The 24,584-nt window shown below is 43.7% G+C and overlaps 1 protein-coding gene across 1 annotated transcript in view; it reads left to right on the top strand.

The window, feature by feature from the left end:
• CARMIL3 (capping protein regulator and myosin 1 linker 3) overlaps positions 1 to 24,584 on the top strand; it is a 1,161,278-nt gene that overhangs the window by 766,596 nt on the left and 370,098 nt on the right. The window contains exons 27-28 of the mRNA XM_086923677.1: positions 4,727 to 4,902; positions 20,681 to 20,768. Coding sequence (XP_086779803.1) covers positions 4,727 to 4,902; positions 20,681 to 20,768 — 264 coding nt within the window. The remainder of the gene's footprint in view (positions 1 to 4,726; positions 4,903 to 20,680; positions 20,769 to 24,584) is intronic.

Raw genomic sequence — 24,584 nt, 5'->3', positions numbered from 1 at the left:
TCTGCAGCAACCACAGCGCCGAGACTGCCCTCATCGCCGCCACCGACGACATAAGGACCCTGCTGGACAACAGCGAAACTGCAGCACTTATCCTCCTAGACCTCTCTGCCGCCTTCGACACCGTCTGCCACCACACACTACGCGCACGCCTCCACGCCGCAGGGATCCGAAACAAGGCTCTAGATTGGACCGCCGCCTTCCTCTCCGGCAGAACCCAGAGCGCCCGCATCCCCCCATTCCGTTCCAAAGCCTCCGAGATCATCTGCGGCATACCCCAGGGATCCTCCCTCAGCCCTACAATTCAACATTTACATGGCCCCGCTTGCACACGCAGCCCGACACACAACGTCAACATAATCTCCTACGCCGATGACACTCAGCTGATCCTCTCCCTCACCAAGGACCCCATCACCGCCAAAGCCAACCTCCACAAAGGAATGAAGGCCGTCGCCGACTGAATGAAGACCAACCATCTGAAGCTGATCTCCGACAAGATGGAGGTCCTCATCCTCGGCTCCAACCCTTCAGCCTGGGACGATTCCTGGTGGCCGACAGCACTGGGGGCAGCCTCGACACTCACTGACCACGCATGCAACCTAGGAATCATCCTCAACTCAACGCTCTCAATGACCAAGCAAGTCAACGCCGTCTCCTCCTCCAGCTTCAACACCCTTCGCATGCTCCGCAAGATATACAGATGGATCCCAACAGATACAAGAAAGACAGTCACCCAGGCCCTCGTCAGCAGCAGACTTTACTAAGGAAACGCCCTCTACCCAGGATCCCCGACCAAGCTCATCAAACGACTACAACGCATCCAAAACGCCTCGGCATGACTGATCCTCGATGTCCCATGCCACAGCCACATCACCCCCCACCTGAGAAACCTGCACTGGCTGCCCGTCAACAAGAGGATATCCTTCAAGCTCCTCACCCACACACACAAGGCACTCCACAAGACCAGCCCAGCCTACCTCAACAGATGGCTCTCGCTACGCTCCCCCGACCTCTCACTCGCCACCGTCCCGGGCATCCGAAGAACAACCACCGGTGGGAGATCCTTCTCCCACCTTGCTGCCAAGACATGGAACAAACTCCCACTGAGCCTATGACAGACCCAAGACCTGCTGACCTTCACGAGGATACTCCAAGGCCTGGCTGTTCGATCAGTAGCCCCCCACCCCAGCGCCTTGAGACCCTTGCGGGTATGTAGTGAGCTTAACAAATGATTGATTGATTGATTGATTGAGTGATTGAGTTCAGGCGTGGGGTACTGCCATTGCGTGCCTTTACGAATAAATGGGCATGCCAACAAATGTTGGGTTGCCCGGCATGCAACTGTCCAGAAGAATCTGAAAGCCATATGTTCTTTATCTCTACTGACTATAAAAAAGCAGGAAAACAATGGCTGGTTCAGATATGTAGAAATCTAGGATCCAGGCAATGTTCAGAGGCCTTTAGGCTACTGAAATATGATGCCAACCTCCCCATAGCTTACTCGGTGGCTGGCTTTTAATTTTCCATATGGTGCACTCAACGAGCCTTTTTAAAGAAATGACCCCAAAGATGATGATTAATTCAGTGCATATATTGTCACGTTTTTAACTGCTGACATTTTTAGATGGATTTTATGCTTAGCCTAATAGTATTTTAATCATGTATTATATTTAGGGTATTCATATTTAAGGTATGCAGTGCTAGGTTAGAAGACTATTAAGATTTAGGACTGGTGTTCAACGGTCTACAACAATGTTTTTTCTATTAATATTTAAGGTCTCCAAATGTTTTATTATACTCTTGTGCAGGACCTCACTGATACTTTAATGACCACCTGGTCAAAGACCTGTTCTTGCTCGCCTATGAATACCCGCTTGGTCAGACATCACAAACGGTGCCTTTAACCCCAAATTGTTTGTCAAAACACTCTACTCCTGAAAGTCTGGTGATCCAGGCTTCAACCAGCAAGGTGAACCCCAAGACATTCCCACAACTCCCCAAGATAGAGAGTCTAAGAGAATTGAAATATTTGCAAGATGTAAGTTCTCTTCGGCCAGTCTGGCATTGTGATGAGCCAACGCAGTTGACATACGCATGGACTCTTGGACATGGCCACTGAGATTTTGCCAGTGATCCTTGAAGACCTTAGGGCATCAGTAGCTCATCCCATATAGGATGGTCGAGATATGGCCTAATACTTGATACATTTTGGTCTTGATGCTATTGGTTGTTTGAGAAAGGTCATTTGCATTATTGGGATGCTCTGTTGCTAAGTGTGGATGCACTTTAGAGTATTCCCTGGAGATGTACAGGCCTCTCATATGGACATTTCTTTCCATGGCTCATGACTGTTCTGCAAAAAAGCTGACTTTGCTTTAAATATATTAAGGACAGTAGTGCCAGAACATGCTTTGTGGGCCTCTTTACTCCTGTCAAACCGTTTCATCACCAGCTCCGCAAATTCAGAGATTATTTTAGGCAGCTGGTGTATAGGCAGTCTCAGTCTCCTCCTCCTCTGCTGCAATCCAACAATCATTTTGAGACTGGGGATGAGAATCAGGCAGCCATCATGCAGTAAAGGCTCCAGTCTTCCCAGTCCCTCTCCTCAGCGGCTAAAGCCAGCAAGCAGCATTAGCTTGCCATTAGTGCTGCTCAATCACCCGGTGAGGGGCAGAATACAGCATTTTCTTCCACTGTGGCGATCAATCATGTCTAACAGATGGGTCCCCAAAATTGTTCAACATGGCTATACCCTATGTGAGCCTCTTGCATCCTGCTTGTCAACGACACCGGGTGGCATAAGTGGGCCCTGCAGTGGAATGTGAAATCACAGTGGGATCAGCTTCACAGGAGTCTGTCAGATGCAATCCAGGTTACAGAGGTAACTGCATGCGATCCACAGTGTGCATCTTGACTGCATTTGGACCAGCGGCAGACTCCTCTCCATTCTCCACCCAGATACAGGGTGGAGCGGTGGAGACAGATGCATCACTGCTGGGTTGGGGAGGTCATCTAGGTAGAGTCTTGAATGCCAGGGTGGACAAGCTCATTATCAGCGTCTAATGGAGCACAATTGACTTTGGCATCTTTCAGCAGTGGAGAGAACGCTGACTAGATCCTTCAGCCACCATCAAGAATAATCAGTGCCCGTGGTTTTGCTCATTGGAGTTTCCACAAAAAGAATTGCTAGGAGCCTCGTTCAGGCTGGAATGGAAAACTGGATTCCTGTACACCTTCTCGCCTCTGCCTCTCATGCCCAGAGTTCTGAAAAAAATCAAGAACAACCAGGCAGCTCTGGATTGGACCTGGAGTGTGAGGTACTCGTAGCTTCCGGGAATGAGCATCTGCCCTTTGATAAGGCTACCACTTCAAGTGGCTCTTCTGTCGCCGCAGCAGGGCAGCGTTCTGCACCTGAACCTGCAAAACCTACACCTCCATGTGTGGAGATTTTAGGGCAGCTGTTGATTAGGTTTGATCTACCACATGACGTTGTGGATGCCATCCTTGCTACCAGGCATCTATCTATAAAGTCCATTTTCACGGGGTCTAAGACATCAGTTTAGGATCTTTATTTGTTTTGGGAATCAGCACTATCAGTGCTTCACTCATAGAAGAAAGTCTACCTGTGCTTTGTCATGCACCTTAAGGGGCTTACCTATTAGTATTTTAGGTGGTGTATGGTATGAGTCTACAGAGATACCATCATTACCTGGTTTGTCTCTTTTTCTGCATTTCTAGTAGGAACTATTGGATCTCCTCTTTAGTGGGTGTTGATTTAGTGTGTTTGTGTTATTCATCTGTTAGGTTGGGTATCCTTATTGTGTCCAAATTCTCTGCTATGTCTTGTATTTTTACCATCTGAGGTTTTCTATATTCTTCTGCTAAGTAATTTCTACATAAGTCATTTATTCCAATTCTGAGGCTAGTACTACTATTTTTCAATTAATTCTGTTAATTTCTCTTTGAGGGTGTTTTTGAGTTGAATTTTTACTCCAAAAACCTGTTGCATGTGATTTCGCCGTAAGCATAGTCTGAAAGGACTCCGACTCGACTGCTGTGTTGTTTGTTGATTCCCGGTTTTGTTGAAAGATTTATGTGTATATTCCTGCTGGTGTAATACACATTCGTGTTCTGTTTCTTTTGATTAAACCTCTCTTGCCATGTGGTCTAGTTGGTCTATCAGTGTCTCGGCTTTCGTGTGTAGTCTGGGGTCCGTTTTTTCAGATATACCTTTCCATTGTTCCAGGCAACCTTGTGTGTTGAACACAGGACTTTGAACTTATTTTTTGAGAATGGAATTGATCGGACTGTGATTCTTGAGATTGCAAGCCAGCATGCCTTCCTGCGTCTGTACCTTTCCTAATCTGTAACTGATCTTGTTTTGAATATCTCTGTAAATCGTGTTTAAATAGTTTAGCCTCGCTGAAATCATAGCTCATGTCAACTTCATGTGGTGGTTCATGAGGAACTGTTAGAACCTTTCAGTGCATGCAGAGCTGGAGGTTGGTTTCTGTTTCAACTGAGGATTTTACAATGCAGTAGTAGCTTTGAAGAATGGGAGTGAAATAAAACAAATGTTTTTTTTTATCATGCCTGCTTCACATAAGGATAAAAGAAAAAATAAATTGTACCTTACCTGTCTCAACAATTTTTTGTTACAGCCTCTTTGTGGAAAAATTGCTATATAACACACAGGCACTCTATTCTACTCATGTATGTGTTCTTGTAGGTGATTTTAGAGTCCATGGTGGATCTTACTCAGGAATTGTGCCCCAATGGTATGCGGGCAGCGGAGAACCACAACAAGATGCTGAGCGCTGTCTCGGACCGTGTTACGGTGCCACGCAATTTCATCCGTAGCGTCCTCCTTGAACAGGCTGGCCTGGATATCCAAAACAAACTCAAGTAAGTGTCTAGACTTTCAGGACTTTTTTGGTTTTTGGGTCGATGAAGTTTGGTAATACCATAACAATGAAACTGGGGCCGTCATGTCTTAAAAATGCATTTGGCAAAAGTGGTTGTGATTTGCACATCAACTTTTACAAAACGCATTTGAATTTTGTGAACCGACCTATCTATTATTAAATCAGTTCACAAAATACCGAATCGTAGTGGGTCGTATTTCAACGTGCCTCATAAATAATAATTAGGTGGGTCACAAATTGAGACCCACTGTGACTGACTACAATCAAAGTCATGGTGTCCCATTGGAAACAGCAGACCACCATGTATGTCTGTGTTTGCTTTTAATGAAGCTTGTTTTTCTAATAGAAATCTAGATGCATTCGAAAAGAAAAATCTAATGTTTTACAGACATTTTTATTAGTAAGCAACGCTCCCCTCAAGCACTGCCTACTCCTCAAATATAAATATTTTTTTTAACTCCTTTTCGCCTCAAAACATTAATACATACCTTAAGGATTGCATGTTTTTGATGAAATTAATATATCACACTTGGCCAATTCACCTTTCTCTCCAGCCAGTGAAAATATACTCCTTTTACTAGGTATGCACAACCTTGTACTTCCTTTGAATTATTATCCAGGATTTGATCTTTCATAGATTCACATGCTTGAATTATTCCCCGTCATCGAAGTGGCAGTCCCACTGTACATTTAATGCAGTATTTAAGGACTTTAACCCTGAAGGTAATGGAAACAAATAATTCACCTTAATAGCTTGTCCTAGTCATTAGGAAGATCCAAAGTCCAGCCAATCAGGTGACCGCACCCTTTAGAACACTCACCACAGAGGCCCTAGACTTTTAGATTTTCTACTTCACATCTTGTGAGGGGAGTCTCCCTAAACTCTGCTCAGTATTATTTTTTCTGGCCTATTTGACATAAATTGTTTCTTCTAAACGACATGTGTACAACTAAAAGATCTCTGTTTAAGCACTGTGATGCCTGTGGAAAGCTAAGACTGCTTTCGGACGTTCCTCACAAGAAGTGTATTTACTTCCTTCACCCTACTTCCTTCACCCTGACCACCAGGTGAGAGATTGCAAAATCTGTAGAAGTGTCTGTCATAAGACCTTGAGAGATAGAGAGGGAAGGCTTTTTCTGTGGATGCAGAAGTTGAAAACCAAGCACTACCCCCTGTCTGATGATGACAGCAATAAGGAGCCGCGGGGAGGCAGTATCCTGAAGAGGCAGTGATCCCGAGTTTTATTGACTACAGATACTCCTTCCCACCCTGGTCTAAGGCTCATGAGGCAACTTTCCTTTTTTGAAAAAATACTTTAACATGTAGCATACCTATTGAGGTACTGTATACAGTGCATGTTTATTACTGACATGCTCTCACCATTTAGTAATATCTACTTGTAAATACACATTTTTTATAAACTCACTTGATTTTCAAGTTTGAGTGTAGAATGGATCTCTTGGTCCTGATGAAGAAGCCAGGGGAGGGCTTCGAAACATGTTGACATAGGAGGAACAGCTCACTATAGCCCAGTCCCTCCATCGTTCTTCCCCATTTTTAACAATACTAGCTCAACGGAACAATAAAGTTTTTTTTCCATAGAGCTAGGTATTTTTTAACATACTCACTCCTTCACTCACTCCTGACCCTTCCACTCACATACCTACACAACACATAGATTTGTCTAACCAATAGTGCTCCCGCATAGTCTTAGGTTGTAGCACGCCCCGTCCTGCAGCAGGGCAGGAAGACCCCCATGATGAAGAATGACACCAAGGGCCTTTTTAGTGTGTTTGCGGAATTTAAACAAAACTGTGTGCTTCCCACTATTGTAGGAGACACACCTAGTTTGGGAGAACACATACACATATCCTTCTGGGGTGGATCCCTACGTTCCTAGTAGATGACAGCAATACCTCCCTCAAAACTATTGCCTCAAAAAATAGAGCGAGTGACCCAGAAATTATCTCCCCTAGGCTTCTAAGGTGGTAAAGATACAATACCATTTGTTGAAGGTTGATGATCAGCCTTCCACCTCCAGGAAAGAGTCTACCTCTCATAACCCATTCTTTACACTCTACACCGCCTACGGCCTCCATTAAGGTCAAAACAGCACCAAAATCTCTACTGGAGATGATTTTGTCACCTCAGAAGTCGAAGACGGATTTACCGTTGACAAAAACGATGATGCCCTTGTCAGAGACAGCCTCCATCGTCACTACTACTACGATGATGAGCTTTTCATCCCCACAGTCTAAACTTATCATGTCCTCTTTTACGTCACCGTCGACCATAGTTTCCGTGAAGGTGAGAACTTCTACGTCGAAGGCAATATCATCTAGGAAAACGTCGATGAAGGTATACAAAACTTTTCAGTCGACGGATACGGCCTCATTGGAAAATGGACCATTGGCGAAAGATTCGTTGATGGCTCTCTCATTGCCGCTTCAGTTGTCGACAGCCCTCAAACACAAAATCTATCGGCAATGGGGGCTTCATCGGCGGGGGCTCCGTGGATGGTACCCGAATTCTTTGACAACAGGCTTGTAACAATGGACATCAGTGACACCCAAGATGTTGATAGAAGACTCACTGGCGGGTGCTCTGTCGACGGGAGCTCCGGTTGTTTTGGCAACGACTATTCCGTAATCAGGTACCACGTCTACTACACAGAAGGATGTATTGGAACTTACTTCGACGAATGTATAAAAAGACAAATACACTGCTCTTACATCTGCAATATCTTAGCCTAGAAGAAGATCTTTGCAGGAAATAATATTACCTGTTCATACCTCTCCCAGTAAGGTGCCCCTTGTCCTCCAGAAGAACGTTTTGAGTATGATGATGATGAGAATGAGGATTCCGATGATGAGGGCATGTTTAGTGGAGCACACGGCCCTTCAGACCTTTGCATTTAATGCCAAGACGATGATGAAGAACAATATTACTACTATTCCCATCATGACCCTAGCCACCAGAATTGCCAGAGAGAACAGGCTATTCAGATGCCTGCTTCTCTAGTTTCAAATCTACAGCACATGTTGTAAGAATACTACATCAGATTCCCACCATCAGAACCGGCTACCTCAATCCCTCAAACTCCGATTTCTAGGTCATCCACGATTGCAAGGTCACCTCCCATAACTCCACCCCCTATAACTCCTCAACCCCAGGTGAAGGAGCAATGCACTACTGACAAGGAAAGAGAAGAAGGAGAACTGGAATAAGTGTCCCTTCCCAATGAATGGGATGATTACCAAATACAAACACCATCTCCAATAACCCCACCTCTGGTAGACTCGCCAACGGAAGACATAGGAGTTTTCATACTCTAATAGAAAGAGCGGCAAAGAGATTTCAGCTCCCCATGATCACCAAACAATCTGTTTCTTTCCTATACGATTTTAAAGAGCAGACTAAGAGGCAAGTTTGTTCAATTCCCAGAGTGGATTTCATATAGAAGGAAGGCCTGAAAGTAATGTGAATACCAGCTTCTCTTCCAGTGGTTTTCCCTAAGCTGGAAAAGAAATACAAGGCACTTGACAACTCTCCTGTCTGCCTCATCCGTCAACCAAAGCTGGATTCTGTAATTTACCAGGCAGCTCCTCCAGATAGGGATGGTAGAGGTCTTGACACAATTGGTAAAACAATACTGGAACTATGGCAGCGACCCCAGTTACAGCAGCAAACTCACTCGCAATCTTAGGTAGATATGACCGCCAAACACATTGGAATTTCAACAGATTCCTCCAAATTGTCCACCTCGGGCCCTCCGCCTTCCCATCTAACAGAACTGTTGTCTTGGATAAACATCATGTTGTGCAAGGGAAGGATCAAAGTGGTACCAAGAGCGCCAAAAGGGACAGGATTTTATTAAAGATTTTTCCTCATAAGGAAAAAATCAGGATAATCGCGTCCCAACTTGGAACTTTGTCACCTAACAAGTTCCTAAAGAAGCAAACATTTTGTATGTTGTCTCTTCAAAAAGTGTTACGAAACTTGAATCAAGGAGATAAGATGACTACCTTGGATCTTCAAAATGCTGTTTCCATATCCCCATTCATCCCAAACACAGGAAATGTTTTTGCTTCAGAGTGGCCAACGTGGATTATCAGTTCGAAGTCTTGCTTTTTGGCCTTCGTTCAGTGCTTCAAGTATTTACTAAGGTATTAGTTCCAGTGCTGCTCATCTATGACAAGCAGGAATTCAAATATTCCCATACCTCGACAATTGCCTTATAAAAGCAACATCCTCATCAGTGGCAAACAGCCATACACAAGAGTGCCTATCTCTATTCGAGTCTCTAGGAGCAACTATCTAAACCCTGCATCGCCTTTACATCCCAGGAGAGGCAGGAAAAGATAGGCAGTCTGGCAGCTCTTCTCCTTGTACAAAAGTCAATTTCAGTACAAAGGTACAAGTCGCTACTTGGAATGCTTTCTTCCTGCATTCCCCTCATTTTCAATTGCTGCTTGCTCATGAAGCCTCTACAGGAAGAACTGGACAGTCAGTAGTTACAGACCTCACGCTCCTTCGAGGATATCCTTCGAATAACACCACACAAGATATATGCACTTCAATGGTCCACACACGTCCCAAATGTATCCAGAGGCCACTTATTCTTGAACGACTTACTGCAATATGTAATTACGACAAGCCTCCCCTGATGGTTGGGGAGCGCACCTGCAAGGTCTGACAGTCAAGGTTGAATGGGACATCTAACAACACTCCCTTCATACCTGCCTGTTGGAATTCAATGCTATTTTCCTGGCTCTGAAGTCTTTCCTTTCAAAAATCTCAGGGGCATTGTGCTATTCGAACTGACAATACTACAATTATGCACTATCTAAACATACAGGGTGGAACAAGATCGACTGCGCTGTCTCTTCAATCTCAGCAAACATGAAATTGTGCAATTCAACACAATATAAACATAACAGCGGAACACTTTCTAGGCGTATCCAATGTTCTTGCAGATTCCCTGAGCAGGGCAAGCTCCTTTAGGCACGGGTGGGAACTCCACCAACCAACGTTACACCACCTCTTTCACTTGTGTGGCAAACAAAGTTAAAATCTGTTTGCGACCACCAAGTACCGCAAATGCCAGCAATTGGCAACCCCAACAGGGATTGTGGGGGGAATACGTTTTTGATCAAATGGTCAGATATATGCCTACTATTTTCTTCCGGTTCTTTTAATCCTAAGGAACCTTGTTGGATCCTGCTCATAGCACCCAGGTGTCCTCACCAGTCCTGGGTTACAGAACTCCTCCACCACTCAGAGTGCAAACCCATTCAGTTATGACTAATACTGAACCTGTTGACGAAGAATCAGGGCTAGGTCCATCATCCAGACCCGACATCCCTTTGATTGTCGGCTTGGCTCCTGAACACTATGTGTTTGTCGGTTTAGCCATCCCCTCGGATTGCCAAGAAGTCCTTGCTAATGCTAGAGCACAGTCAACTACTAAAACCTGCAAACTCAAATGGAAAAGATTTTGTCACTGGTGTTCAAATTCCAAGGTGCATTCTATCCAGTCACCACCAGAGCAAATACATCCGTACCTCCTTCATTTGCAAGATCCGGTCTCTCTCATTCTTCCATAAAGGTCCACTTTGCCGCAGTATCCAGATTTTGACTACATAATCGTTCACAATCACTTTGTTCTTCAAGAATCCTAAAACAATTTCTAAAGGGATTAATTAGGATGTTTCCACCAATAAAGCTGCCACCACCACCTTGGCATATCAACATTGTGCTAGCTCAAATGCTGAGAGGACCATTTGAGCCCATTGATAGGGCAGAGTAAAAGTATATCTTGTGGAAAACATCTCTTCTACTAGCGCTTACATCTGCTAGACGAGTAAGCTAGATACAAGCTTTCACTATTGAGAAACCTTTCCTTTAGTTCACAAAAGAGTGCATAAGCCTTCAAACTAATCCAGCTTTCATCCTTAAAGTCCAGTCGGATTTCCATCTAAATGAGACGGTCATCTATAAAAATTCCCAAATCAGCAAACACTAGCAGAAAGATCCCTACATTCCCTTGATCTTAAAAGATGTATTAAATTCTATTTGCAGAAGACTGTCAGCATACTCAAGGCAGACCAACTGATTGTGGCATCTGATGAAACATGCCACCAAGGCGCAACCCTGGTGGGTGAGATTTATTCAAAGAAAAGATTTTCTTTCCCAACACAGGGTTTTCAGAATGTGAATATCTGAAAAAAGTGACTCACTTTGGTTATAATATCTGTTTATATATACATACATACATATGTTGTGTATGTTTTTTACGAATGTCTTCCTGGCGTATCACTGCTATCTATTCCGATTCAAGCATGTGAATCTATGAAAGATCCAGTGCTGGAGAAGAGAATAAGTTATTTACCTGTAACTGTGGCTCTTCAGTATTGGTATCTTTCATAGATTCACATGCGACCCACCCTTCTCCCCATCGAGGCTCCCTTACTATTTCATACTCTTAAATTCTCACTTGTGATAGAAAATCAGCAAGCCTAGAGCCTCTGTGGTGAGGGTTCTAAAGGGTGGTGTTGCCTGATTAGCTGGACTTTGGACCTTTCCTAATGACTAGGACAAGCTATTTTATTTCTCCATTAACATCAGTGTTAAAGTCATTACTTACTGCTTTAAATGTACTGTGGGACTCCCACTTCGACAACTGGGAATGATTCAAGCATGTGAATCTATGAAAGATACCAATATTGGAGAACCACAGTTACAGATAAGTAACTTATTTTCTTCACCTCAGTTAGACAAGTCTCTCCTAGTTTGAAAAAGTTGATTATTTTTATTTGTGATTCATGTAACACACAATAGAACGTGCTTCATGACAACCCTGTCTCTTCATGAGGGCCAAATATTCTGCATTATATCTGTCATGTATCAGTCCATATGTATGGAAATAATTTCAAATCCAATAGGTAAATCTGTTGTTCTCCAAACTGCTAGTATTACAGTGACTTACAGGCACATGCATCAATATTGCATTTTGCGATTCCTTAATTGTGAAAAATAAGGAATCGCAATTAAGGAATTGCAAAATGCAATGCATCAAGAAATTGCTAAAAAAATTGTGATTTATTAATATTCCTTAACGGCGACTCGCAATTTGAGAGTCGCAATTATGAATACCTCCCAATTCATTCTATTGGGCCTAGAGGCCTATAGGAATGAATGGGAAGACATTCTCAATTTGCGATTAGCAATTAGTGAATTGCAAATGGAGAATGCGATTTCAAGGGGGCAGGGGTGTCCAAAGGACTCCCTGTTGCACCCCTGAAATCAATCTGTGCACATATGTTGTGCACACACATGACCTTAGGGCATGTGTGTGCACAGCATGAAACTTTGAAAAAAGCACAAAAGTGCATTTTTCAAAGTTTTCGCAAATTACCATGAGGTTGAACCTCATGGTAATTTGCTCCCCCTAATTGCGAAATCACAATTTTTTAAAAGTTTCTTGCATTGCAGTTAAGGAATCGCAAAATCCGATTCCTTAAATGCAATCGCAATTTGAGAATTCGCAAATATTTGCGAATTCTCAAATTGCGAGGGCCTTCACCCTCCATGCATTCCAAAAGCAGATTTTGCGATCGCAAACGGTCGATTTTTGCGATTCGCACCGTTTGCGATCGCAAAATCCTTTGATGCATGTGCCTGTTAGTACCATACAGCGTCTTCCCACAGCATCAGAAAATCAGGATCTAATGTGCCATCCAAATGCTAATTTCTAATGGTTTCCTAAACCCATTTAATGAACCAGAAAACCTTTTCCAAATACTTAGAAGGGCTTTATACATTTAAAAAAGGGTTTTAGCATTTGCAAACCCTCTGATTTACAGAATCAGAGAGTATGTTAATGCTAAAATCATTAGTATATGAGTCACTTGGCTCCTCTACAGCACTGATGGGTGTTAGGTATTGAAGAGCGTTTATTAACAGAAAACCAAAGATGTAGTTACGGATGTAATTTCATCTTGTGCACCAAGATGCAGGAGTGTTGTTCCTGCAACTGCCGATGGAGGAATAAAGCTATTAAATTATTTTGTGAATGAATAAAATGAAATTTCAAAAATGTGACAGCTGCTCCATAAGTTGCCCCGGTACTGAGAAACTCTAAGAGAAAAATTAAGGCCTGTTAGAAAGATTGTATAAATAGCCAGTTTTTTAGATATTCAATTCAGGTTGTCTTTATTCGATTTAAAATAATCAGCATTAAAAGCTACAGTGAAAAAAACAATACATATACGTTTGTCATGAGATTCAATCAGGATCCAATAATCTCCTGGCTTTGACTGCCCCAGAAGGAAACAGATAATATGGTTGCAAATATACACATCAGGTGACTATTAAAGATATCAAAGTGCTGGTTTAAATTGTTTAAAATTCCTTTTTCTTTTTTTAATCAAAGTTCAGATAAATGTACTTCTTAAAGCGCTATACATGGGACAAACCATAATAAAATGTTGAGCGTCTTGTTGAGAGATCAGGGCCTGATTTATACCCTGGCGGACGGTCCGTGGGTCTGCCAGGGCATTGGAGTAAATAACTGTTGTCCTGGTGGAAGAACTGCCCGCCAGATTTATAAATGACCTCCTAGCTTGTGGTGATTTATAAAAACATTGGCAGGAACCTCCTTCATGCCGGTTCCTGTCAGTGCATCCTGTCCTGTTTGCTGCAGGGCTGCGTTGGAAGGATTTTTAGGGTTTGCAAGAGGCCTGGACACCTCTCCTGAGTAAGAGTTGACGTCATTGAAGAGCCTACCGCCTCCAGAGGTGACCACATACCACGTTGTAATTCGAAAGGCTGCCGACCCATTGGAGTTATCTCTTCCGACTGTGGAGTTAAAATCCAACATTCTTACGGAGGTTCTTCATTCATCGACCTCTGCTTCAGAACCATTTGCTGCCCATTAATGAGGCATTTACTGTGCCCATTTGGGATGTTTGGCAGAAACCAATGTCCATTCCTGAGGTTTCCAGGCCAGTGGCTAGGAGATATAAAGTGGCTCCTGGGGATCCAGCGTTTCTGTCCTCCCATCCTTCTCTGTAAAGCTTGGTGGTCCAGGCTTTGTGCTCGCCAAAGCTGTCGGTAGGGGCCTTTCCATCTACTCTTGCTGATAGGTAGTCAAAGCGTATGGAGTAGTCGGCTAAGAAACTTGTCCCATCGGGAGTATGGCCCTGAAATCTACGAATGCCACATGTCTCTTGGGTCATTCGATCCATTCCCTCAAGGACTCCCACGGAGGATCAAGGGCATTTTTCAGAACTATTGCTGGATTCCCAGGCTGCTGCCCCCCAGGTAATGCAATCTGGGCTGGTTCAGGATTCTTGCCAGATGTTCAAGCTACGTTGCTGGACTTACCTTTTGATGGGTTCTGCTTGTTTGGGGCTAATGCGGATTCTGTGCTGCAGTGCTTTAAGGATAGCATATCTCCTGCAAGGCCCTTAGGCCTCCAGACCCAGCCCAGGAGCTTCGGTCAGTGCCGCAGGTTTTGTGGCTTTGTGAAAAACATATCCTTTTGGGGCAGACAACAACTACAGCAGCAGCAGCAGGAAAGGGATCATGGGTGCTACTCCCGGTACTACCTGATTCCCAAAATGGATGGTTGTTCGCAGCCCATTCTCGACCTCAGGGATTTGAATTGTGTTGAACCTGGCTCAGGTTCTCCTTGCGCTTGCTTGCTGTTCAACTTGGGGTTTTTGATAAATTTACCCAAATCTCACCTGGTGCCCTCTCAGCATAACCTGTTTATAGGGGCAGTGCTGGACACTACTGTGAGTCAAGCCTTCCTGCCTCCACACATTCAAGACATTCAGGCTATGAATAAAAATTTTCAGAATGGAGCAGTTGTTCCTGTCCTGAAGCTCTTTCATCTGCTCGGTCTGTTTGCTTCCTGCATACTGTTGGTCAACCATGCACGCTGGCATATGAAGGCCCTCCAGTGGTGCCTTCACAGGCAGTGGCTTCAACACAACAGATTTCTCAAGGAGGCGGTCAGAATCTCCTGAGACCCTGCAGCGAATCTTCTATGTTGGAGTTTTCCAAGCAACCTGTCTCAAGGGAAGCTGTTTCACCCTCCGGTGGTCACAGTGATAACAGATGCCTCCACTCCATGGTGGGGAGCTCATCTGGTGATCTGGGGTCAAAGGTCTTTGGTCTCCAAAGGAAAGATTGTTGCACATCAAAGTTTTGAAATTGCAGGTGATGCATTTGACTCTCCAGGCCTTCCTTCTTTACCTTTGCGGTGTGTGTGGACCGTCTGAATTTGCAGTATTCGGCCGATTACTAGTGGCATCTCCATCGGGAAGTGGTTCCTCGCATTGTCAGGATTTGGGTGTTTCTGTTTGCCACTCACGAGAACGCGCTTTGCCCATCGTTCTGCAGTCTTGAATATCCGATGCAGGGAGCATTGGGGAATGCATTTAAGTTAGATTGGGGCTCACAGCTTCTTTACATGTTTCCACCCATATCCTTGATTCCTCGAGTTCTGAGGAAAATTGACCAAGACCGGGCCCCATGTCATATTGATCGCCCTTTATTGGCCGTAAAGGGTGTGGTACACAGGCCTCCTTTAGTTCTCATTGCACCCTCCACTCCATCTCCCTCTCAGGGCAGACCTCCTTTCACAATCGCAGGGGAAGGCTCTACACCTCGAGAGCCTGCACCTTTATGCCTGGAGATTGAACGGGGCAACCTGAGTCCTTTCTCTCTCTAAGCAGATGTGGTTATTTTGTTGGCCAGAAGACACTCCACAAATCTGTTTATTCTGGTATTCTGGTAGGTGGGCGCGAGTTGTGAAATGGTGTGGAGAAAAGTCTATTGACCCATTTGAACCACATTTGTCTGATGTTCTGAGTTTTTCTCTTTCCTTGGCACAACAGGGTTGTGCAGTAGCTACTTATCTGCCTTGTCGGCTTTTCTCTGTTTACCAGATCAACCCTCTTTATTTAAGGCTCCCATTGTTATGAGATTCATTGAGTCTTACTAATAGGTTTCCTCTCCCTCCTTTAATTATGCCTCAGTGGGATTTGAATATGGTTATCACATTTTTGATGGGTTCACCCTTTGAACCTCAGCATAGTTCTCCCTTAAGATTTCTAGCTTTTAAAACTATATTTTTAGTGGCAATCACATCTGCTAGGTGGGTGAATGAGTTGCAAGTCCTTAGTTTCAAGTCTCCATTTACATCTTTTCATGCGGAAAAGATGGTTGTTGGGACCAGGGCTGTTTTCCTGCCTAAGGTGGTCACTCCTTTCCACTTGAGGCAGTCCATCACCTTACCTAATTTCTACCCACCCATTCTTAGGAAGAGGAGAGGAGGAGGAGAGACATCAACGGCTGGATCCCAAGAGGGGGGTGAGCTTCTACTTGGACAGAACCAAGGACTTCAGGCTGGATGATCATCTCTTCGTAGGTTATGTGTGCTAGATGAAGGGCAAAGCTGTCCACAAAAGAACGCGGTTATGATGGATAATCCTGTGCATCAAGATCTGCTATGCCTTGGCCAAGAAGGAGCCTCCTGAAAGTATTTGTGCTCATTCTACCAGGGCTAAATCATCTTCTTCAGCTTAGGCTAGAGGTGTCACTGTGGTTGACATCTGCAAAGCGGCAACTTTGGCCTCCATCCACACTTTTGCAAAGCACTGTTGTTTGGATTCGGAAGTAAGGGGGGACGGCCATTTTGCTAGTTCTGTGTTGCAGGATTTTTTGGTATAGGCAGGCAGATACCCTCCTTGGAGGGTGTGCCTGCTTGGGGATTCAATTCAAAAGGTGAGGAATCCACAGGCAGATGTATCCATCAGAAGAACAAGTTACTTACCTTCGGTAATACTTTTTTTTGGTGGATACAGATCTGCCTGTGGATACCTCACTGGTCCACCTGCCTCCCCGTTGCCTGTCTGCTTTACCGAAAAGTAATGAATGTTTATTTTGTGTTATTTATTGCTGGACTCATGAGATAGTTGGCATTGGGAAATGTCTAAGATGAAGAATTTCCAGGTTTGGTTGTGTTTGTATACTATGTATACTTGTGAAAATGTTGTCAGTTCTCCCATTCGCCTCGAAGGCATAAATAAAAATGGGTGGAACTGATGACAGCATGCCGATGTGGTTTTCTTATGGCTCTGATGACATCACTCAGTCGCGTGTGGACCCGTTTCATTGTGATGTCTTTGTCGATGTGGGAGGGCTGAGGAATGTTTCTGTAGAATGCTGTACGTTGGGATAATTCAAAAGATGAGGAATCCACATGCAGATACTGTTTCCACCAGAAAAAGTTTTACCAAAGGTAAGTAACTTGTTCATCAGGGAACCCTTTTCAGCACTTTCTTGACCGCCCTCTCTCAGGCCCCACATACCTATCTGACCATGTACGGCAATATAACCGGGGCTCTTGCCTCATCATCAATAACTCAGGCAAAGGAACCCCAGTGCAGGTACCCCTCAGCAGTCTGCACTCCCAGTTCACATGGTTGTCCAACCATTGGACCGAGTGTTGCAACTGCGCTGCAAGGTAATAGCTCTAGGCAGGGCAACTCCAGACCTCACCTTCACTAGGCGCTTGAGAGTAGGCAAACTAACTTTTTCTCCCATTGACCCTTAACAGTTCCACTATCAGCTTATCTAAATCCAGATACCATTGCCTACTGATTTCAAATAGGGTTCCTCTGAAAATATACAGACAGCTGGGTAATATTATCATCTTCTCCAGTGCCAGCTTCCCCATCGTAGAGAAGTGAAGGATATTCCAGAATTTTACTGTATGCCTCAATCCATTTATCTCCACGCCTATATTTACGGCCTCAAACTCCACAGCCTCATGCATAATTGTTATCCCCAGATATCTGACCATCTCGGTCTCCCATGGGAGATCTAGATGAGGCAAGTCGGGCACCTGCTTACCCCGCAGCTGTCCCAGTCGGAACAGTTCTGATTTAGAGCGATAACCCGGTAATTTTGGCAAACTCAGTGAGGGCCTCCAACATAATAGAGACTAAATAGGTCGGGCTGCTCAAGTATGCTAAAGCGTCGTCCACATATAGTGAAACCACATGGGTTTCCCCAATCCGTATCCCCCATCCCTGCAACACATCACATAATCGGTATATCAAAGCTGAGAGCAGGGGCAGCGGGGCAGCCCAGCAATGCCTTTCGGCTCAGTGCAAAGCGCCACAACACCATGCCTCCCACCCGTCCTTTGCCGAGGGGGCACCATATAACAACTGCACCCATTTAATATAGGTCCGTGAAATGCCAATTTCCTGCAATACCTCCCAGAGAAACCCCCACGCCAAGGAATCGAAAGCTTGTTCAAAGTCCAGCAGCGTACACGCATTCTGGTCGTCCTCCAGGATCGGGAAATGCATCACGAGGGACAATCCCCTCAAATTACAAAGGGTATTTCAGGGTAAACCTGTATTGATCTTCTTTAAACAGTTGGGGCAGGTACTCCAGCAATCGTGTGGCCAATATCTTACTGAGAATGTACATATCAACATTGAGCATCAACAGAGAGCTGTAGGAGGGAACCAGCGTGGCATCCCTGTCAGGGTTAAGGACCATAACTGTAACAGCCTCCCTCATAGCGAGAGCACCCCCTTTCCATATGCTTCGTTATGTACTTCCAATAATCGACCAGCCATCCACCATCCACCCTACATAGATAAAATTCAGCCGATGAACCATCTCCTCCGCGTGCCCTGGTTGTCTTCAATGCCCATAATTGGTGCCATAATCTCTTACTTAGTGACGGGAGCGTCCAAACCGAATCTATTACATTGTTGCATGATATTTTCAAGCTCTTCTGGGTACCAAGGGCTGGCAGGTTAATTTGCATTAGGCTTAAAGGACTGTTTAGGGACGACTTGGTCTAAGGCTTTAATAAACAAGTTGCTACATTTGCTAGCCACAGTACTAACATTAGTAGGATTTACCTCCTAAAGGTAAAGTCACATTGACTTGTTTCATTTTGTACCAAGATTGACTAAAAGGTTGCAGGCTATGGAAAGAAGTGTGTGGCTGTGAAGGAAAACAGAAAATGGGACAAAACTATGGACAGAATTGGTGGGTCTAGAGTATGTCCATGCCTTTGTGAGAGTTATGAGGAAGGAGATTAAGGCCAATAGTTTTTAAGGATTCAAATAAGATCTTGAGAGTGAGAGGTAGTGAGATTATCAAGGTGCAAGCTGAAATTACCAATAATTATACAGGGTGCTGATTTAACAACAAAAGAAGAGGAAAGTGAGCAGAGAATATTGTAAGTGTCTTTCTGAGGACCGAGAGGGGTGGCAATAAATATACAAGTATATCCTGCGATCGGAAAATACAGGACAGAGCTGCAGTGAGAAAGAGAGTCCTTCAAATCCATGTGTACTCGTACACTTTAGAAGAAAAGATAGAACAATAAAACTTTGGGAGACCTCTCCCCCAGGTTTATGAGGTCTCTTGTACCTGCATATGTGATATTTGGAGGGGATTGCAGCCTCAATATCGGAGCTAGAGAATCCCGTTAGCTAGGTTTTGGTAAGAAACAATAAATAAAGTGTGTGTGTTTCATTTCATATTTTGTATCTATGTTTTGATAAGGAATTGTATATTTAACAAATAACTGTAGAGTGTGACTGGTTTAGGATTAAGAGATTATCTGATGTTGGGTCGGACAAGAGGAGTATTGTGATGAAGTGTGAGGCCTTTGTGCTTAAAAAATGTAATTTTACTTTACAAGTCCTACAAGAGACCAAGCATTTATTAGAGATGAATGCAGGATTGATATAGTTGCAGTGCCTACTGTAAGGTTGTAGGGAGGTGAGTGTCTTCACTTTGTACGACAATAGATGGGATTTGATGAAGGTTTGTGTAGCACCTGCGGCACAGGGTATGCCGTTCGGACACAGACAGGCACAGATTTGCTAGCCCTTGGTGTGCTTTTTGTGTGCAAGCTGTGCGTCTACTGGGTCCATTCACTGCACAGACGCGCTACATTGCTGAACATAAAGCCCGCCATGCTTTGACAGAAATGGCGTGTTTGTGTTGAACAAAAACACTAGTGAGAAAATGAAATCACCAAAGTGGTGCCTAGCCGCTGTTATCACATAATTAATGCTCCCATTCAATAGTGACATATTAGGAAATAAGAATAAACTCCATTAGGAGTGATAAAAACCAGCTCATAAACTGAATTAAAGCCCAAGATGACACTATAAAGATGGTAACAGCGTGCACCTTAACCCAGGCACCACCAGCAGTACCAGTGGGAGATCACTCACCATATTGGCTGCAGCAGTCATAAACAATCTGTGTTGACTACCTCTTACTGACATTGGGTCAGCGGTAAACAACCTTTACAACAAAACATTTACAACGCACTACCATTACGACGCAACTTTTACAACGCAAACCATTACAACGCATTGCGCTGGGGGGCGCTCTAGGATAGGAAATAGGTTTAATGTACTATCCAACACCTTCCCTACTATCCACGGGGACTGGAGTTGGAATAGTAAATTAAGCTATTCACTATCCAGCGCCCCAAAGCACTATGCGTTGTAAAGGCATGCGTTGTAAAAACCGCGTTGTAAAGGCATGCGTGGTAAAAGCATGCGTTGTAACGTCATACATCCGGGTCAGCATGACTAGATGTTTCAGTGTGACTGGAGGATAGTATTAAAATACAAAAGGAAATGTTCATTCATGTGGATAATCACTAAACTGGATGTGTCTTTCCCTTTTGCAGTGAGGTCAAACTTTCTGTCGTCACCTATTTGACAAATTCCATAGTGGACGAAGTTCTCCAAGAACTGTATCACTCTCACAAAAAGCTGGTAACTTTTTTTTCATTCCTTCTTTGTATAATATTGCTATTTGCATATTTCTAATTAGCAATGAAGTTTATGGTAGTACAATGCACTTTAATAAGGGGCTTATCCCATAAGATGTTAATCTAAAGGAAGGCCACTGATTGCATGGATATTATGGTTGAATGTTATGCCTTCTCTAGGCCGGATCACTCCTGGGAAACATGCCAATATTTGAATGAGGTTGGCACCTCAACTACCTTATCATCCATAGAGATGGTACCTTAGGTAGAGCAAAGAGTAACTCAGCATAGAAAATGAAGTTTATTTTTTCCAGCGTTAGATATTTCATAAATTCACATACATTAATCATTCCCCATCATCAGTGTGAGATCCGGTAGTGTCCTTCAATATCAGTCAGTAAAAAACATATTATTCTTCAATTAAAAATGTAATTAAACCATGTTCATTTAGTATCCCATTCACCACATTAGAAGCTATCCAAACTCCACCCAAAAATATGAAGGAGCTCAGTACTCTACTCCCTAGAAACCACTATACCTCAGATTGCTATCGCACCTTGTGTGTATAGGGATTCTGCGTGAGTTCTGATCTGTTTCCCTCACATCTCCAATTTCATCAATAAACTTTGATTCCTCTTTCTCTGGATTGGGTTCTCTCCCCTTTGGCAACTACCTCCCAAGAATGTTTGTCTCTGATGATTTCTGGGCAAGGAAAAGTGATTTGTCGTTATCAAAGTTCTCTAAAGGATTGTTGTAAAAAGCACATTCATGCAGAAGATCTGCATGATAAATGCATGCATTCCCTAAAACACCTCACATCTTGGTGTCTGCAGAAGATTTTTCATCAATGAAACCACAAACAATGCATCTAGACCATAACTTTAAAGTCCCGGAGTGACCTCCAGATTTATTCCCTGCAATGAAGCACTTCCCAAGGGAACAGAGGCTTCTACTCAATATTCTTTCTTGACAAGAAAAACTGAAGCTTGGCGTCCTGTTTTACCCCTATGTGCAGTGCTTAATTTGAGCAGGTGCTTTCAGATTCTCAGCACCAGCACTTCTTTCACAGGGCCGGGGCTACAATTTCTGTGCCTGCAGGTGACGGTCTCAATATTAATTGCCCAATTTAAAATAAAAGGAACCACATACCTTGCATGGTGACGGGCTGGTATGTTTTCCTAGGCAGGCATACATCTGTTCAGGCAGGCATGATTGTGTATCATCACTTTAGCGATGATGTCGTCACGCCTGTCATGAATCCAAGAAGTCATCATTAACGAATGGCTTGCATTCTATTCCCGGAGTCTGCTGCACCCTGCCACTACCTGAGCCTAAGCCTCCCATTGGATAATTGTAGTGGGGGCCTTCAGCCCTGCATTGATACTATCCTTGTGAACTCAGCAAACTTTTTAAAAAATCCTTCTGGTTGCTGTACCAGTTTTGTGTCTTCCTGTTAGGATGTAAAACTCCTTAATGTGTCTTTACAAAGTTCATGGCTCCAGTGGTGGCATTCTGCAGATTTTTAGGACTTCAGATATAACCTTCCCTCAACAATTGGCTCATCAAAGCCGATCTATTTCTGAGGCAGAGGCCTCTACCAAAGCTTGCCTGGGCTATTTTGCTTTAAATTAATCAAATACAATACAGTTTTTTGACTCGAAATCAGGAACGGTAACCCTATCCAAGGACTGGATATGGCACATGAAGACTTTCTCAATATTTCCAAAGGCTCCAAACTACGTCATTTAATTACTACAATTTATTACTGGGATTATCATTATCTTGCATTCCATTCATTCCACATTGTCAGTTAGGCATGCCCATTGAAGCAATTGGGCTACCAAATGAACCCTTTTTTGTAAATTTCACTTTCTAGGCAGATTAATTGTTACTATCTGCTATTGTAGGACACCAGAGGCCCCCACCTTCTTATCAATTAATGTACTAAGTATATGAACTTATTTAAGATGCTAGTGCTGGGAACTGTATTTACTGGTAACGTGTTCCTTATGCAGCAGAGGATCTTTGATGAGCTAAAGCTTGCTATTGTTCTTCAGTCCATTGCCAGGGAGGGTCACAATAAAATCTGTTTCTTTAGCCCATCAGAGAACATGAGTGCAGTCAATCGTGTATTTGACAATCCTTTCCCCTTTTTTGCTTCCTGTCCAGAATGCTTAAAGGACAACAACCATTTCCTATCTCAGGCTTTATAGTTTAGACGCGGGCCAAACTATAAAGAAGAAAAGAAAAAAATCCTGGGGCATTAATACAATGGTGAAACATGGGGCGCTGTATCGCCATTTGCATACCTTTTTTCCATACCTTCAAATGGTACCTTAAGCTGCAGTTCATGATATTGTAAATTTAGCAAACTGATCCACATGTTGCCTCAGTATGGTTGGTCCTAAATTCACATATTATCCCAGGGTTCTCACAGAGACCTACACTGTGTCACTTGAGAAATGAGGAGGTATAATATGAAGAATCGTAGTTAATACCATTAGTAATGTCAGCGTTACTTCATGTATGTATATGTAAATGTATACTGTAGCACCCGCTCATCCTGCCAGGAAAGATCCCAAATGGTTTGCAGGAAAAGCCACACATAAAATGAATATGTAAATCACAGAGAGGTGTGGGGAGCAGATTCTTAGCAACAGCTGTGGTGGCACAGGGATAGGGTTTGACAGAAAAGGAGACTGAATAGGAGTGAATTCTCTTTATTGGATTTTTCAGATGTCAATTAATACCAGCACTGCCTCGCAGGCCAGAAACATCAACAGGAACAATAGCAACACACAATACGTGATTGACTGACTTTGTCAGATATCTGAATGTGTACATCATGTAGCATACAATGGCATCAAATGTGGAGGGGAAAGTAAAGAGGAAATAGAGGCATATAAACAGGAGAGGAAATCACGCATTATCACTCTTCATCAGGGATTGATTGTGTCTGTGCTTGCAGAGAGAGGTATTGGCGTATAGGTTCCCAGATATCCTTGGGCTTGGTAGTAGATAGAAGTTCTTCTGCATAAAGTTTGAAGTTTTCTCTGCAATACACTAGGTCTCTGATCCAATGATCTGCCCAAGGGGCCAAAGTGCTTTTCCATGTCATTTCCACCTGGCGCTTTGCCATAAGCAGACCAATTTGAACAAACCTGCCAGTGATTCCCTTTAAGTGATGCACATAACATAATAAACAGACGTGTGGTGTGCAATGCAGAGGAACCCGACCAGTCTGAATCCACTGTACTACATCTTCCCAGAAAGTAAAAACCAGTCTGCAGCCCCATGACAGATGCAGGAAATCCGCCTGTGACTGACCACAGCGCCTACAGACACTGGTGTCCGGGAGACCTAACTTATGCAGCTTGTGAGGGGTAAGGTATACTTGATGAATATATTTGAAATGAAGAGTCCTCAAGTTGTCATTGGGTGTAAGGGAACCGGTTTGTGTACAACAGACACAGTGAGAGACAGCGGAGGGGCAATCTGTTCATTCCAAAGCGCAAGCCTCCTATCTGGGGTGCTAACTTTCTCCTCACATACCGCCCTATAAAGGTTAGTTATCAGTTTTCGCTTTGTAGGGGCAACCAACAACAACTACAACGCTTGTGGAGGAGGTGGCTCCTCAGGAAATGTGGTATAGTGTGCTTTGATGGCTAGCTTCAGTCTGTGCATAGTGAACTGAAATAGCATAGTTTGATTAGTAATGCATAGGAGACCCTATGAGGTAAAAAAAGTGCCCTTGGGGTAGAGATCAGACATGGTTGCTATGCCGGCTTCATGCCAGATCGTAATAGGCTCTCTTCTTGGG

Source organism: Lissotriton vulgaris, chromosome 5 (genome assembly GCF_964263255.1).
Source record: "Lissotriton vulgaris chromosome 5, aLisVul1.2, whole genome shotgun sequence".
In the NCBI taxonomy this organism is placed as follows: Eukaryota; Metazoa; Chordata; class Amphibia; order Caudata; family Salamandridae; genus Lissotriton; species Lissotriton vulgaris.
The sequence above is the reverse complement of the archived record's forward strand: the minus strand, read 5'-3'. Positions and strand labels throughout refer to the sequence as shown.